Here is an 18,755-nt window from a genome sequence, read left to right on the forward strand (position 1 = left end):
TTTTTTTTTTTTTACAAATCTGTTGTATAATATATCCATCGGAAGATTGGCAGTTTCTCTTTACTTGATATTTTTTTTTACCTTCTTAGAGATGTTCACACAGCATGCAGGAGGTATTTGTATATATATATTTTAATCTAGTAAATGCACCCTGTACAGCTCCAATGTCCCATTCTTCTCAGCTGTGCTTTTTTATAAAAAATAGAAACGTGTATACTCCAAGCAATGACAAAGCTTTCCCAGATTAAGTAACCCTACACGTTAGTATGCAGCGACATTTACGAATCTTTTTATTTGACTTTGCCCTGCTGATGACAGCTTACCAACTATGCACACAACACCACGAGTACTCCAAAAGATGACTCATGTTACACCTTATACCTGGAGAATCACGCATTTCTATTTCCACCCAAGCTCACTGTGCCATAGGACTCAAGCAGCACCTCCGTAATGAGGCCCAATAAGGCCTGGGGTTGCTCGCTTTACAGTTCATAGGGGGTTTGTCAGTCACTCTTGACCATCCCTGGTGGGGTGGGGTCAAGACTAATTTCATGAAGTTGCTTGTTGGTCAACATGGCACAACCAAGCTAAACAACAATGGGCTGGAATGTGCCAGTATCCTTGAGCTTCCAGTGTGTGTTGATTGATGCGCACTGTGCCTAGATACCTGGCTAGAAAACGTCAGATGTGCATCTCACTGTGATCTACAAATATTATAAGTGGTGAGGGCTGTAATGTATTGCATGCTGGTCTTCGACCATTCAAATCTGTAGACTGCAGATGTTGAAGAATGTAGCCCTGTGACTCATGACAGGCCTTAACAGAAAAAGGTTCCCTCTACTACAGCTAGAAGAACACTACCTTGAATCCCACTGTATGGACCTATACAATTACCATTCGGTTGCATTATATTCAAATGTATGCACAAGTGAGCCTTCTCCATTTCCTATGTGAAAGAATGAATGCATACATTGCTTCAATAAATTTCAGAGGTTTGCACCATGTTCTAGTTCTAGTGCCCTATATAAACTCTGCTCTAAACTTCGCAGAGCCCCCACACAGCATCCTCAATTCTGACATTCGCTCAGCCTTCCGCTCCTTTACTCCCACTCACTGACAGCCTTAAAAAAGTGACTGAAGACAAACTTATTTTAAAGTAATTTTAAGGTGCATGCCAAGAGACCTCTTGAGGTAGTGTGTTAATAACAAATGCTAGGCATCAGTAAGTCACTTATCACCTCAGTAAATTTAGCAGGTTATCCGCTCATCCCAAAATAGAGTTAGCCAGTGATCCTATCTTGAATTTCTCATTTGGTATCCAACCATGCAGTGGTTTTACGGAAGTGGGCCGCCATATCTTGAGGCAGAAATAGTGGTTCTTTATCAGAGTTCTCCAAAGTCGGTCCTAGAGGGCCGGATCCATTCCTGATTTTTAAGACAACTACATTTATCTAAATGGGGATATGCTAAAAATCTGGCATGGACCTGGCCCTCCAGGACCGACTTTGGCGAACCCTTCTTTAGATCATCATTATTTTTACCATCTTTGTCTTCATTCGTTTGCAGGTAAGCCACTCGCATTCTGTTTCCCCATTTCCACTCAAAGCATCTGATGTGATATCTGGTATACCAATTAAAACACAGTTTAAATGCTGTCTAATCTTCATTGTTGGTTTGAAATTGAAAAAGTACTTTGCCTCACAGAAGTGCTTCTCCTATGGCAGCAGTGAAAAGCTTTTGGTAGATCCTCGTTTTACGTTTGTCTGAGAATCTAAATGACAGATAAAAGACGTGTAATTGTTCATTTTATTGCCATTAATTATCAACACTGACACCATAGCCCCAGTGTTAAAATGTCTCAATAAGTTGTACACGTCCAAATTCCAATGGTGCAGTGTGTTATCTTTTATATTTAGCACAAAATATGTTTGTTATGATACTACGGCACTGTCAGAAATGTAAACCCAAAATATGAGACCCTACCGTTTAATAGATAAACACAATGAAGAATGTTTATACTCATTGCAAATTCACTTTGAGTGTAGAATGGAATAGAGACTGATAAAATACTGTGCTGGAAGCAGTAAAATCAAAGTCTGAGTATTAGATTGGTTAATTTGTGCCTTCCAGATGTAACCCAATGCCCCCTGTTCAGTGGAAGCTGAGCCTCTGAGTTATGTTTCAACCTGTCTCTGTTGCTGCAGGCTACTAGGTTTTTAGGAAGGGTGAGAATTTCTAGAAAGGACAATTCATTAAAGTCTTCACCTGCTCTTGTGGTAGGCTTAAGCACCCCCAAAAGGCCAGGGTGGAATCCACCACAACAATCAGTAATACACTGCTCCATGTGTGTTGAGTAGAGCCCTCCTGTACCAAGGTCAAAGGAACATTTGGCATGACATTCTAACCGCTGTGTTGGACCTGATGGAGCTGAACTCAATGATCAGTCATAATATCTACAAGAACATCCACATCATCGTAGTCCGCTCCAGCATCACCCAAGCCACTCAGCAAATCCATTTTAACCTTGTTGGACTCTCAATCTATATACTTCCTGAAGATAAGACGTCAACTAAGGAGCCATGCACAGGGAGAAAAAACACTTGTCTCTTTTATGTAATCCAGAATCACCTTTGCTTTATGGGAGGTTGTTTCTGAAGTACACAAAGTTGCTGGTTGGCCCCCATAACATGGCATTGCGGTTTCGCCCAAAATACTCCTTCCATGCTGGTGTGAGCTCTTTCGGCACAAAAGGTCCACACTAAGCAAGGGGGGATCTCATAGTATGGCAGATGTTCCTGCATGGGGACATGCAGCAGTGGGGCGTATGACAATTTGGCAGGTTGGCAGCTCCGACAGCTATCCTAAATAACACTCTAAAGTTGTGAACGTAGCCTCTTGAAATTCTTTAAATGGTTAGAAGCGTGGTTATTCTCCTTGGTCATCTTGGCAAAGGCAAATAAATAATTTGCCGCTTACTTGATTTTTACACACTTGCACACGAAAACCCCATGCATGTGTGGCAAAACCTGCGCACCTGCTCCTTCACCACACTATAGGACCGCCGAGGCAAACAAACTACTGAGAGGTGCACTGACTGTTCATCAGTTATGAAGTGGTCACAGTCATTCCTCTCCCCTCCAGCCCACGAGGCCATTCATTTGGAAGGGGGTACAGGGTCCTGTGGACTGCCAGGCGTCCTCCAACACTGCACGCTCCTGCATCTGGATCCCCTGCCCCATCTACAAACTAAGGCGGAATCCATTGACAGCAGTGAGAGGCCGACCAGCAGTTTCAGACAACTGACCCACCTTCACCCAGTGCTCTGTCCCCAGTGCAGGCACAAATTGGCACCGAAACTAACAGTGCATTTTTGTAATTGTCCCATAGAACCATTGTTTTTTCCTGTATATGTCATATGCCCTGGTTCCGTGTGAGTAAGGTGCCTCTGTTTTCTAAATACGGCCGGAAAGGGAGGGGGCAGGAGCCCAGGTTTATGTCTGGCACAACAAAGGGTGCGTCCCGACACAGACCAGTAATGTAGGTGTGATTTGTAATACACCTCCAGGTGCCTCAAACTCGCTCTTAAAACCAAGGATTTGTTATTAAAGGTCCTATCACAGTTTTGTGCGTGGCATGTTATGACACTAGCTACATTGGAACTGAGTCCACTATCTCCTTTATTATGGTAGTGGGGGCAGTTCAGTACCAAAGGCGGAAAGCGCACAAGGGAGACACATGAAATATACCATGCCTCATGTGCCAACCTGCCAGACGTCCCTCCTTCATCCCAACCCTACCAGTCTCATATGGATTCTCGCGTTCTCACGAGAGCAGAATGAGAGGCGCAGTTGCAAGGCCTGGTAGCGAGAGCAAGCTGTAGTCGAATGTTGCTGGGTGCTTCACTGCTTCCGCTTCCTGTGGGCACGAGCACCACCAACAGACAAGTAACTTTACGCTTCGTTTTTCATGAGCAAGGGCAAGGCGAAGATGGCGCACAAATCTGAAAAGACTTTTCTTCTACTCACACGAGGCAGGCAATGCTCGCTTTCTTTGTAAAAAAAAAAACCCATACAACAAAGTTTTAGTTTAGTTAGTGTAATGACGGTCAGTATGGAGCAGGTTCACGTCAGCCGTAAACTGTGATCACTCGGATGTGTGGTAATACACAGCAGCTGAAATCACAGCAGCCATACTGCTCTACGTGGGAATTTGAAGAAGCCGTCGCCCGTGGGTCGGTGATATAAGTAAGGTTAGAAACTTTTTTTGAAAGGGAATTCTGTGTCGAGTCAATAATAGTTTTTATCTTCCTAAATATGTGCATATCGCACTGAAAGGAATACGAAAATGGGACAGAGAAAGGAGCTCGATAGTTTTGTATTTTATAGATTTTTATTAATATTTTGTTTTTTCCCCCCCAAACCAATGACATATAACATATAACATATCCCATACATATAACAAGTAACATGCACTCTGCATCGCTTGTTGTTACAGGGTCGCCCACTTTGGCTGCCTATGTTGGCTGCCCCCTCATAGCGTTTTCAAGCAAGTGATGGTTTTCAGGCTAGCGTAAATGAACCCTTAGCTGTCATTCAAGAATTCACGGTTTTGCTCTTTCTTGCGCATCACTTCAAATATCTGCATAGTTTGCTTAATCCAAGGCAAATTGCCTCACAGCGTCAATCAGCAATTATCATTTTTGTTCAATTTTCGAATCAGTACTAGCTCTGGGACTTATTGACTAAGTTGCTAAGTAGCAACATATGGCTTGCCATTGTTCCAGCGATGTAGCTGCGAGCAGACATCACAATGCTGCACTTTAAGTGATTCTTACGGAAAGCCTGCACTGGAACCCAGCCAGAACTGTAAGTGTACAGCGAAAATTAATGATATTCTTTCAGACTGTCCCACAGGGCTGTTTTGCATCAGCGTTGTTGAATCTATTGCGTCCTTCTTCCTGCTGATGTACATGAGTATTAGGGGTAAAAGTGTATCTTGGTTCGAAATATCTGCAAACTGGATTTCTATTAGCTACCATTGCCACTTTTGTCAGCAGTGGCATTCACAAATTGTAGTTTTTATTGTGCGCTCATTTTAGTATACAAAAACATGTATTCATTTAGTTCATTTAGCAGCAAATGAAAATGGTATTAAAAAAACAACTGCAATTAAAAATGTGGCTAGAATATCAATTCAGCAAAATTCGCTATTAGTTTGTTGTTGGGTATGATATACCATAAACCCTAAAGACAATTATTATAGGCTAATAGAGGTTTCACAATACCTGTGCTTGTGTGACAAATATATGTGTGTGTGTGTGTATCTACACTTATATATGTATGGATACTTGTATAGCGCACGACTACCCGGAGGCCTCTCGGCGCTTGTACGAATACCGCTGTGGAACCCATCCTGGCTTTCCCTGTGAGGCGTCCACTCCTGGGCACCCCCAAGGTGGAGGCCAGGCATCCTTAGCGTTGTGGGGGCCGTTGTGGAGATTAAGCAAGCTATTGCCCAGAGTTGCCGAGTGGGACTCCGTGATTGGAATGGCACCGAGGCGAGAATGATCAGGTCCGTGGAATTTTTTAGCCCAAGACCCGCCGAGGCGGGGAATTGAACCCTGGTCCCGGGCTAGACCTCTGCATCAGGGTCTGCCGCTCTAATCATTGAGCCACACTTCTCTTCTATATGATATTTAAATGTATATACACATATATGTATGTAGATAGATAGATAGATAGATAGATAGATAGATAGATCGATCGATAGATAGATAGATAGATAGATAGATAGATAGATAGATAGATAGATAGATAGATAGATAGATAGATAGGTAGTCGCATAGGTAGACACATAGGTAGACACATAGGTAGACACATAGGTAGACACATAGATGGATAACTCATTCTATTTACTTCCTAAAGATAAGACGTCAACTAAGGATCCATGCATAGGGAGAAAAAACACTTGTCTCCTTTATGTATTCCAGAATCACCTTTGTTTTATGGGAGGTTGTTTCTGAAGTACACAAAGTTGCTGGTTGGCCACCATAACATGGCATTGCAGTTTTGCCAAAACACTCTTTCTATGCTGGTGCGAGCTCTTTCGGCACAAAAGATCCACACTGAGCAAGGGGGATCTCACAGTATGGCAGATGTTCCTGCATGGGGACATGCAGCAGTGGGGTGTATGCCAATTTGGCAGGTTGGCAGCCCCGCCAACTATCCTAAATAACACTCTAAAGTTTTGGACGTAGCCTCTTATGGGATAGATAGGTACCATCCACATAGATGGTGTAACTCGTCATATACTTGTCTCTTGTAACATCTTGAGGATTTAAGCTGCTGTAGAATCACTTGGTGTTCGGCCTTCAACTCGTCTGTGTGAAGCATCTCCATGGACTCCAATGTAGTGGCCATATCTAGCTTTAAAATAAATCTTGCTGTTGCTCTACAATACAAATATGAGAAAGCACTAACTTTCCCAAACTAAAATTATAGTCATCTGTCCCTACCAGAAATGTGATATTTAAGGAACTTGCCTGTCTAGACCCTCACGAGTCATGGACAGAATTGCATTCTGAGTGTGCCTCAGGAAGTTCACTTCATTTACACTGAAGTTAAGAATGTTCTGCTTTTAGAAAAAACGAATAATTGTTTTATGTAGCAACACTTTCTTTGGAACCAGCGGCCCGTTCTCTTTGCAGATCGCTGTAGTTTTCGCCCTGTTCAACTCAATTATTATTTATTTCATTTTTTCAAGGCTACAAAAATGCTAATGAATATAACATGTGGGCCAAAGCTTTTATTACGCTTTTTTTATCTACCGCGTCAAAATATGCATGAAACTTTTGGTTGAAGCCGTGGTTTAAAAGCAAGTGTCTGTAAAACAAATAACCTATAAGCTATAGGTTCCAGTGTTCAAGTGCACAGCATGGTGCATGTTATGGAGCAATGGTATTGCTCAAAAACCCTTTCCGTGGATGGTTAATCAGTAAGTTTCTTTCTGGCATTTGTATCATGATGATAATCACAGAAAAGATATCCACGTACATCATTATACATTCTCTCACATTAAATTATATTACGTTCCATTTCTCTTTGTTAGCAGAGTATTATTTGCTTTTCAGGTCCCCCCCAGATCCCCACCCAGCCTACATCACGAAAAGGATCATTACCCCAAATTGTATACTGAAAATCAGCCAGGCAGGACCTCATACTCAAATATGCAAACTACAGGTGCTGGCGGCAGTTCGGCACAGCAGCACGTCACCACCAGTCGTCGATGGCAGCAGATGGGTGGGAAGGTAATATCTTGCTCCATCATCTCACGATACTAACAAAATACAAGGTATATATTGTTATGCTGTTACTGCAAGGGAAAATGATTTCCACATTTGCTGATGTAAATGTGGGTGTGCTTTTCAGTGGCACCAGAAAACATTCCTGAAACTGCCATCCACCCTCATCCTAGATGGCCATCAAAGTCCTCTGCCCATAGGGAGGAGGCAAGCACATGGAAATGGCGTCCCTCTACCCAGCAAAGGCCTTTTAGTCCAGTGGAACGCCGTGTCACTGGGTAGAAATGGTTTCATGGGTAGGAGAAAGGCCTTCTCTTTTCCCCACAAGCCCAGAGAGGGGGGGGTTACCTTATATAAAACCTCTCATTGCCCAGTCGGGGAATTCAGAGCACGCCCAGCCAGGTGATGCATTTCATGTAATATGGGCTCGAGGTTCGTAGTATAGTTAATAAAAATAAACACCGTGGAAGTTCAAAAGTCATTACCATTTTAAAATGCATTTCAGTGACGCACAGGTCTTTTTCGTCCCTAATGTGCCTTCAGTCATGACATGCATTTGAACCACAAATTGGGCCAATTACAATTAGTCAATATTCATCAAGTGAGAATCTGGCAGCAAAATTAGCATGACCTATTAACCTTTGACCCAGTGAAAAGATAAAATGGGCATGCTTTGATTAATTTAGACAGCCAACAAAAATGTTTGGCATCACAACAGGCCCAAACTAGTTACTCTATCCAATCTAAAATGCAACATTCAAATGATTATACGTTGCAGTCCCAGAGGTATTCATTACAGACAAAATTGCTCTTGTTGCCTTGCATGCAAGCTGAGTTTTCAATGGGAAATGAAAGGCTGCCTGAAAAAATAGGCCACCTAATTAAGTTAAACTACTCTAGCATTTGGCTTGACATCTTCATTACTCAAAATTAAAAAGATGCTTCACTCGAGCACACAAGTTACTATTGTTTATGTTGTTTTCTTTCTCTAAATTGACTTCTTCCATGGAAGTCTGTTTTGCTGGGTTATAACTTGTAATAGCTCGCATATTTCTTCAGTTTATAAAAATGTCTCAAGGGCTTGCACAGACACTGACAGTAGTTACTGTATCCTGAATGTGATGTGAGCTTCATTGACATTTAAGTCTTTCATATGTTTGCTGTGTGTGTACCCAACTGTTTTATTAACTTACATGCCGTGATTTGAACAATAACTTCAATTCGAGTTCAGTCGGTTTATGACGCACACATTATTCCATTTATAAATGCATATAATTTATTTTTGAGGAAGGCAAAGCATGATGTGCAATTTGAGTTCATGTTTAGCTCAGCAAATCGACATAATTGGCAACAAACCCTGGCTAGATCTATTTTCGTATTGTATCTTGTAAGTGAATAAAACACAGTACATCATAAAGGCAGCCAATTTAAAGTGACTTCTAACACTAATGGTATTCTTGTCAGTATAATACTGTGATTCATATTTATAGGCAAGTGGACGAATTGATGAGATCATCTGAGATTTTTACAGGTACATAAGTAGAGTAGAGTATGGTTAGCTCTTTTCGAGTACTATTTATATTATGAATAACTGCTTGGAAGGACTGAATATTCAAATTAACTTTTTAAGAAAGCAGTATATATGTGACTGATCCTCAATGGGGATTTTTTTTATTAACATTGTTTATGTATATTTTTTGTACATTTATAATTGTTTTCTGTATTGCAGTCTTAACCCATGTAGCGCTGTACAAGCTATTTTATGTTATGTTTCCAAAATTTTATGGAGCACCGTTCAGCACAAGGTCTTGGCGTTAAGCTGAAAATGTGTGCGGTGATCCTTAGCTTTACAAGGAAAGGTTTTATTTTTTTTTCCTGAAATCTAGTTGTGAGATGTTGGTTTTTATAGACAAAGGAAGCACATTGCACACAATAGAGCAAGGTAGGAGAAGAAGAAATATTTTATGCAGTTCTTCTAGCAAGTAGAGGTGATCGCTTCCAGGGTTATAAGGATGAACACAGTGAGACTGAAAGTGAGGAGTCGGGGAGTAAAGACTGCTGTGAACTAGGCAGAGAACCAGGGCCGGACAGGCCTTTTATTCCACCAGGCATTTCCCTCGTTGACTGGAGCCGCTGGAGGCCAATTTTGACAGCCCAAGGCAGCTCCTGGTGCCTCTGTCACTTCCACATCTCTCCGAGGTTAGTTGCAGCAGAAAGAGGGAAGCTTTAAGAGAGAAAGAAAAAGAGGGAGGGAAGGAGGGAGAAGGTAGCGAAAAATGTATCAGAGATGGAGGAGAGGAGAGAGGCAGCATGGATGGATGGGAAGGGAGTGATAGCAGGAGAAGACAGAAGGGAGCGGGATGGTTTTACTATTTTTGCCAGGGCTACTTTTGGCTCCCCAGTCCTGCCGTGCACAGAACTTTGACTTGCATCCTGGATAAAATTGGAATCCGTTGCAACCAGCAAAACAGAGGGTTGCATTGGAAAATCAAGGAGCAGACAGTACTTGTCTGATAGCTTGCTTTTCTGTGCTCTAAAGTCCCAGTCAAAGTGTCTTGTTGACACCCATTTAAACTGAATTACAATAATTCATTCTGGATTATATAAGGGTGCTACAGCTGTTCAGTGGCCTTTCACAGAGAGGAATGGTATTAGTTTCCAGATTTTCTTAAGTTGGAAACTACAAGCTGAGGCACCTGCCAACACCTGAGGTGACATATAAGATTGTCGTCTACTTTCACACTGAGGCTCATTACTGTTGTTGAAGGCATATTGTGGCTTGACCAAGCTTTTGGGGCCAGAAAAAATCAGTCCAAAAGAGTGAGCTACTGCTCATTACCTACCAGAACTTTGGTTTTATCCGAGGAACGCTTTAGCCAATTATACTTCATAGGATATTTGATCTCCAGCAGACATTGACGTAGCTGCTGAGCAGCTGCTGGAAGATCATTGAGCCTAAACAACAGCTGTGTACTCTCTGCATAAGTGTAAAACTGCGCGCCCAAAATTACAGGTCAGTGTGGCATGCGTTTGGACGTAGATATTGAAAAGGTAGAGGTACAAGACAGATTCCACAGATGCCGGAAGAAATTTGAGATGAAAGATTTCCAAGGAGAACCCTTTGGGTATGGGTGTTCAGAAAAGAAACAAATCAAGGTAGCACTTGTACATGCAGGTGATGACATGAGTGATTGAGTTGCATTACAGTTATATTTACAATCATGCTTATGCTGAGTAGATAAGGAGAGGATCAATGTAGTGTGGTGCCATCACTGGTACTATCAACGCTTGATTACAGAACCTCCTTGCTCATAGATATCCCTAACTACACTTGACGACTCTGAAAGCAACTATACACCCAGCAGCGAAACCTACCACAAGAGTCAACAATCAAGCCAACCCTTCTGACTTTAACTTCCCATAGAAGCAAGAAGCATATTCAGAATAGCCTGCATAGCACTCAAAGCCATGTACTGTGGTTCCACTTGAAACATGGCTCAAAATCTCACCCCCTTGAAAGCAGACCCTTCCTGTGAAGTGTTGAATCCATGTCCTCCAAGGTTCAAGAAACAAAGAACCTTATTGTGCTCATTTTCAAGTAATGCCCTGCAGATATAGACTTCTACAACACCCACAGTATGCACAAAATCATCAAATGAGTCTTTAAAAAACAGATTTACTTTAAATAAATGCTGCAGTACTGGCTCCAGAGATAATCCCATAATCGTTCTATTCAACTTCTGAGCATAGAAATTGAAACTTGGACACAAATCGAACACCTTCGCTAACAGACTGACATCTCTTGGGGGATGACACCCCACAATATTGCATAATTTCAAAAAGTTTAACATGTGTTGGGAATCATTATAATATATAGGTTTGTGTAAATATAGGAGTAAAAGAACATGAGGACCTCTTTGTCTAGATCGTAGTTCATTGTCGCTTATGCATAGAGATCAGCCGCTTGAATTATATCATGGTCTCTAGGAAGTTGCAATTCTAGTTCTATATGGGAGAGTGCAATCTTGAAAGGTAGAGGTTTCTTAGGCTTGGGCATGGTTCAAGTGCATTTGCTTTTAAGTTGTTTTCTCAGGTTTATGAAGAGTAGGAAAGAAGGAGCATTCCTAATGTAGCTTGGGTTAGCATTCCAGATTTTGGGAGTATGTTCTGAGAACGATCTTGATTTTGTAATACCTTTCCTGATCTGTAGGGTACTATGTAGGAGATTGTTATGGCTTTTAAGTATCCTGAGTCCTACTGAGAGTTTGAGTTTCTGTTTTTAGTTTGGAGCATTGAGATGAAGGTCCTTATATGTTCAGTAAGTTGTTCTGCAGTAACACCTGACCTTCAAAGCCGTCCAGTTAAGGCTTAGTAGTGCAGCTGCGATGTGCTCAGCGTTTTTGTTAGTGATTGTCAGAAAGTAGGCTGTTGAGTGCAACACCGCTTTCAGGTGGTGTAAGGAGGTTTTGAAGGTGGCCAATGAGGGGGGTGCATCCATGGATATCAAGAGATGAATAAGGCTTTGACTGCTATTTTTAGGTTTTGACGAGAGAGAATATGCTCGAGATTTTTCAAGTATTGTAAGTAGAATGTCGCTGATTTTGCCATGGCTTGCATGTGCTTTATGCAGTGAAGTTTTTCATCCAGTAATAAGCTCAGGGATTTTGCAGAGGTAGCCATTTTAGGTGTAATATTTGCATCTTTTAGAGCTTTCATCCATACATGAACATCTGTTTTACTCGACTAGAAGTCACAAGGCGGCATTGAATTTGAAAGGCTTTTGTACTGTCCAATCCTGGCAACAGGTGTGTTTTGCTGTAATTTAATGATAGATTCAGGGGAGTCAGGCTTGAGGTACAGTGCATGTCATCCGCATGCTGATGAAAAGAAATGTTCCGTTCAGCTATTATGAAGATAATGGGTGATAGGGCGGATTAATACCACATGACAAGTAATGGTATAAGGGGTTACAATAGTACCTTTCTGAGTTTTAGCCAATTTAGGACCTTCCCATTAACTCCCATTCTGTTTTGAGTGTGCCAATGAGAAAGTGTAAAAGACACACAATTGATGGACGGAATGCTGACCAAATCAAAACATTCACCCCCAGTCAAGAGATCTGGGTTAAATCCATCATTCTTTTGCTCACTATGCCACCCCAGTTTAGACCTGCCCATATGCAAATCAGCCTTGACCCTGTGCCTCATGGGAACAGTCCATCCCGAACTGCCAAGTGTAGTCCACAGTATTGAATGTGCAATACCAGCAGTGCCTGGGTCTTGTCATCAAGTCCATGTTTGCCTGTAGTCATTAACAATAAACTCCAGGTGAATCCAAAGAAAAAGCTCTAGTAGCTGATGCATACATCTCTGGTAAATCTGCCCCTTATTTCATCAACCATTTCACTGTCCAGAGGCCATGCATTAAGCTTTATAAGACTTGATTAATGTTAAGTAGTTATACTGTAAACTTTAAGGAAAATCATTGGTTTGGCTTATACTTTTTTCAGTTAAATCAAGGCTTGAAATGTTGAATAAAGTTGCGGGAGGTCATTGGTTGCCTATTATACACCGAAGAAATCCCCCTATGCTGAATGCAACCGTGTTTCACCCTGACCCATGCCATATGGCTGCAAAGCTTTAAAAAATAGCCATAAATAACAGTAATTTGTCACAATTTCACCTGCATCCGTCCTTGCTGCATGGCCAAGGCTTCTACAACTCAGACCCTGTCATGTGCCACACAGTGCACAACACTTTTATCTGACTGCAGTCAACTTCTATACCTCCCCTGTTTTGCTAAACTGAGATGTTTCCTCGCCACCAGCAAGAAATGCTTTGAGTCATGAAGCCTGAAAGGCAAAGGGCTACATACAGCTACAAATTAAACATGAACCCCACTGCAGAGCCATACAGAAGCCTTCTACTAGAAATTCCAGTGGAAATTTCAGTCGTGAGATGACTTTCTGCTGGAAATGTGAGAGGTGGACACTAGGCTTCAGGCCAGAGCCATACACCACACTCAGTAGCCATTGCCTGCTGGTAATGATGAAAGTTAATGCCCAGAAGGCCAAAGAGTTAGTGGGACTTGGGACAGTATTTGTGCTCTAGCGGCATGGATACTGGGTGGGTATGTCCAGACATTATGACCTTTCCATTTGGATATATTGGTCATGAGTAGTGGACACAGAGTATGAACAATGCTTTTGTATTTCCAACGTTACTATAGGAGTAGGCACTGGACATAGTGTATTGATGTAGGCCATGTTCTGGGTCCATTAGCCAAAATAGTTTGGACAACAGCAAAGGCCTTTACTCCAGTACCCATGCCCTGTACCTTGTTCTAGCAGGTGAAGTATGCAGACCCTATTGTGTGGCTATGGCCAGTAGGATTACTAGACCAGTATTAGGAATATCATGTGCTATGTACTCCAGGAGCACTGTGGGCATGGGTACTAGTCAGAGCAAATCAACTATGCCTTTTGCCCAGTATATATACAGGGCATGCAAGAGACATTTATGTACAAGTAAAGTTGGCAAGTATGCAAGACAGCAGGTATTCCAAAGTGGCATGCCCTTAGCGAAATACTTGGACATTGGTTTTACCACCTGGATATGTCAGGCAATGATATAATTATGCTAATATGAAACTTAAGAAATTCTCATACATGTTTTAAAAGGTAATTATTACTGTTATCATATGCTAGCCTATGTTATGAAATATTATGATCGAAACCCAAAAATACCACAATATTTATCAATAATGGTTAGTTATACAGCCACAACTCCCATAATTCACTGCTCACGACGTCACAGTTCACCAATAACGTTATCCTCAATGTAAGTAGTGCCTATGTGCTTAGTGCCACTGGATGTAGCACAATTTCTGGCGTGGTCAAAGTCCTTTGTGTACGCCACACAGGTATGACATATATTCCTCCATGTAGCATGCTAGCTGTACAACATAGAGGGCATGGCCGCAGGCTATGGCACCTTGTACTTGATGCTCAACGCCCCTAAATGTGGCAGGCAAGGATCATGCCCTGTGTACCCCTTCAGATAGGCATGCCACAAGACTTTGTATACTGCAGTCAGAGGGCATAGTCAAAAGCCATACCCTTTAAATTACTAGGTATATCACAGGCCATGCCCCTTAATGTCAATACCCAGTGGCCCCCGTATACATGAATATTATATACAATTATGTATTCAACTTAGAGTACTTGGGACAAGGGTTCCTTTACTTCCACTGTCCTTGTATGTGTATGTAGCTAGCACAGGGCACGGTTGAGGGTAATGCATTGCACGCATTATATATAGAGCAAGTGTCTCACTATATGCTTGTCACTGGCCTTGTCATGTGGGATGTCTTTACAGTGGAAATAGATGGTCCTGATGAGAAATGATGGCCTTTCAGTGATAATCTTATTAGAAACAGATGCTGCCTGATACCTTGATTTACTGCTTATTTTCATATGGCCATTAATCACTAGGGTTGTTCAGCTAGAGGAAACAGGTGAGTTGCTGCTCATAGGATCACTGCTTTGACCATTTTAAATGGCCCTGCTTAACGCGTGCCGGGCTGATTCGGATCAGGGGCTCCTTCTTTAATACATTAAAATCCCAAGCTCGAAGCACGTGTTAGAGGCAAAGGAGACTCACCAACACTTGCTTCCTTCGACTTTCCATCTAAAAATTGGAGATAAAGCTGATTATTCATTTAAACATACGTCCATTACAGGACAAAAAAAAGTTCTGGTAAGTCTCACATCTGCCTTGTGAGGCCAGCCGGCAAATCACCCCTGCTCTAGACCGATTCAAAGACATTCTTGAAGTGTCTAAGTTGAACTGCAAACCATTCTCGTCTCACACTTTATGAAATTCACCGGAAATAGTTATTATTCATTTTATTATATATTATATCAAAGAGACGTGGTTTTCAGAGAAAAAGATGAACCTGAAGTCCAAACTTGCACTGTGCTGCATAGGTTTTTAATTATTCCCTATGTAATCACCCACTTGCCGCTCACCAATACTGCCCGCCACCTTCAGCAATTCTGCATCACAAGTTACTATGCAGGCTATGGCCCGAGTAGGGTCAGGCACATTTTTATGACTGACCTTACCCCTTGCTGAACCGTAGAGAACTCTTCCAACTATCAATCATTCCAGACACATTCTCTGTGAAGAAGGGCTACTCCTGTCCCCAAAGAGTCTTACAAATATGTAGGTCTCTCTAAAAAAGACAAATCAAAACAATTAAAAAATCTCTCTTTAATGATATTCTTCCATCTTTTTCTCAATAGTGTGGGTCAGGGGCCCGTTCAAACGTCACTGCAAAATATTCAACTGTGCTTTTAACCTTGTATACTAGTCAAACAAAGTTTCACTCCTATATGTCTTGTAAAAGTGTAATGTGGCTTTAGGCAAATTACACTCTGAGGTAATCAAAAGACTTGAAATCATCACTTTTCCTTAGAAAAAAATCTGATCACTTGTCCTACGGTCCAGTTTCTATTTTTTCTATATCCCCTCAGTGCAAATTAATTATGGATATAGGTCAGCATTCATACCATTTTATTGGCATGGCTTAGCTCATAGTCCCTTTAGTCTTTTAATGTCCTTAGTGCAGTAATTTGCCTTATGGTTTAAAGTCTACAAATCATCTAGCCTTTTCTTAAGGAGGCTTAGGTTGGTTGCGCTCATTAATAAAAATACATGAGAAGTTCTGAATAGTTGCATAAGCGCCAAGAGGCAGCAATGCTGGAAGTCAAGCCTTACTTTTCAGCAGCATTCAGCTTCTTTACTACTGACATTGTTTCAGATGAAGTCCAGCCAGCGGTGAACTACCACTGCGCCGAGAAACCCACCCTACATTGGCGTTAGCAGTACATATTGTCACCAGTGGTACTGTACTTGTGGAAAACGTCATCATTTTCACTTTTAAGCTGAAAAGGGGGGTAGTTTTTTTTGTGTTTTTTAACACATATTGCAAATGTTACCCAAGCAGTAAAAAATAATGCAAGCCAGAAATAAAGGTGTGAATTGAACTGTCAGTGTCAGGAACCTTGTGTCAAAAAACATATCTCTGTTATCAAAGGATAATATAGCCATCATACGTAACCTAGGCCTCAGGTAGTAGCAGTTGTTTCTGCTGTTGACAGTATTTAAGATCAGCTCAGATCTTATTTTATGTTCGTTGCTAAAGATTGCTATTTTTGCATGGTCTTGTATCATGCAGCGGGAAAGCCATTGGTTAAGCATCTACTTATAGTCAGTCATGTTACTAGCTGTCGTAATCCTGTGGCAATTTGACGGAGTAGCTTTTATTGGCAGTGGTATTTTTCCTTATGTAAGAGATGGTTCTCTCCTATACTTCAGATGCTTGAAATGAGGGCTCGGGAAAGATTCTTTGTAATATTAGAATTACCCTTCTCTGTGTGCTACAAAAGTGTTTAAACATACATTTCAATTACAATATTCCTGCCTATAGTTTATCAGTTGAAATAATAGCGCATCTCCTTAGGGACCGATTACATCACACTATAAAAAGCCAGTAAAATACATTTTTTACTCAACAAAAGTTTTTCTTACTCTACATGTCAGTATGTCGTAAACGTCATACAAAGGATTATCCATGTTCACAATTAATTAGGACTGCCTACATACATGCTACAGAGTTTATTATTGTGCATGTTAAGGTATTTAGTATAAACAAAGTAGAGACAATAATCAAAGTAAAAGAAAAGAAATAAATATTGGTTCGGTTTAAAGGTTACAATCGTTGTATAAAAATAGTAATATTACATAAAGAAAACTTACAGAAATTTGACAAGAAATTCTGCAGTACCATGAATTTGTTTTTGATAAAAAAAATAAAAAAAACAGAAATGCACTCGAGCCACCACAACACTGAATATGTGGAATGGATAGCAGCACATTGAGTAGAAACATTCCACACAATGGAATTGGCCATTTAAATTATACATATAAATGCCAATTAAATGGAGCTATTCTGTAATAAATGGGGCAAACCCAGTAACCCGGGTACAACAATTTCTAACAGCAAATGTGGTCCCTAACAGAGGAAGTGTAGCCCACAAGCCAGCCAGCGAGCGCCTTTTCAGACATCATGCCGATCTTTGGAAGGGTGGTTGGTGGTGCAGGTTACCCCGATCACTAGAGGGGTGTAGACGTTTTTGTTACCCCGATCGGCAGATGGCTTAACAAGCTCATGGGAAATCAACATCCAGTTACATACCTCAGTTTCAGCGCGATCTTTGTGGCCCCCTCATTACTTGCCTGTTGACATATTTCATTAGTGATTAATGCCTGCAGTCGCTTACCTAGTACTTATAGTAACAAGAAGCAGCCTTTGAGACATACTAGGACTTCCCTTATGTGTTTTTTCTAATCATTTTGCCTGTCCATATGCTGTTTTTAGCTGATGTAGTGGCACACCCCAGACACATTAAGATTCTTATCGGCATTGTTCTGGTGCCTCCTATAAAACATCCTGTACTGATGATGACCCGTTTCTCATTAATTTTGCTATATGGGTCGAAACGTCGACAAGACCAAATGTGGACTCAGTTTTTAAGTTGATTGTGGATTTCTGACACTTGTACCACAAGTGTTGTTCATAACATCACATGATCACTATCAGTCACATGTATACACTGCCTTGCATATAACACTTGTGCACTTTATGCTCACTTTATTCACTTGCACTGTCACTGAATAGGAGTCCCTAGTATGTAAGATTGAAGCTAAGAGATTCTTTGAATCTTGAATTGTTTTTGAAACAGCCTTGTTTGTCTGAATGGAAATAAAATGTATAAATTGCATAAAAAACCTAACCTGTAAGGAGGGCTTTCTGTAACTACTACCGTGGAAGTCAAGGGCTACACTCCCCCCATTAGGGACCACCTCTGCTGTTAGAAATTAAAATTAAGCTAAGCAGACTCAAAGCATAAACTAGATCCAACACGTGTCTTCCGGCTCTCTGTCTCTCACAGTATACTGAAGAGACAAAAGAAAAGCAGGTGTTTGAAGAGGGTTCCTTGTGTGATTTCCTCAACTCATGCTGCATCTTTGGAATTCACTGTGCATGTATTGTGTTTACCACCGTGCTGGTCTATCTTACCACTTAGTGTCCTGTTGTGACCTCTAATGTTACCTAATCCTCCTGTATGCTCTATTGTGCTTGCAGTGGTTCTTGATTTATTCTCATTGTCTCCCACATAACATATTAGCTGACTGCACTGGACTGCACTAAAATGGAAAAGAAGCTGAGAGCCACAAGACTTGGACCACTCTAGTTAGCGATTACTAGCATAATTCAAGACCCTCTTACCCACACACTGAGGCAAATCCTTGAGGTATTGATACTAGAGGAGGCTGGTGGATCCAAAATGCAAAACTCAGGCATCACATCTTCCCACGGCCACCTCATG

At 41.3% G+C, this 18,755-nt stretch overlaps 1 protein-coding gene across 2 annotated transcripts in view; it reads left to right on the forward strand.

The window, feature by feature from the left end:
• Window positions 1-18,755, forward strand: part of TOX (thymocyte selection associated high mobility group box) — a 357,067-nt gene that overhangs the window by 183,189 nt on the left and 155,123 nt on the right. Inside the window, exon 3 of one of the 2 annotated variants that reach the window (XM_085605562.1) lies at window positions 7,130-7,306. The exons of the other annotated variant lie outside the window; for it this stretch is intronic. Within the exon in view, the coding sequence (XP_085461688.1) occupies window positions 7,130-7,306 (177 nt within the window). The remainder of the gene's footprint in view (window positions 1-7,129; window positions 7,307-18,755) is intronic. 2 annotated transcript variants of the gene reach the window in all.

This window comes from Triturus cristatus, chromosome 5_1 (assembly GCF_964204655.1).
Source record: "Triturus cristatus chromosome 5_1, aTriCri1.1, whole genome shotgun sequence".
Lineage (NCBI taxonomy): Eukaryota > Metazoa > Chordata > Amphibia > Caudata > Salamandridae > Triturus > Triturus cristatus.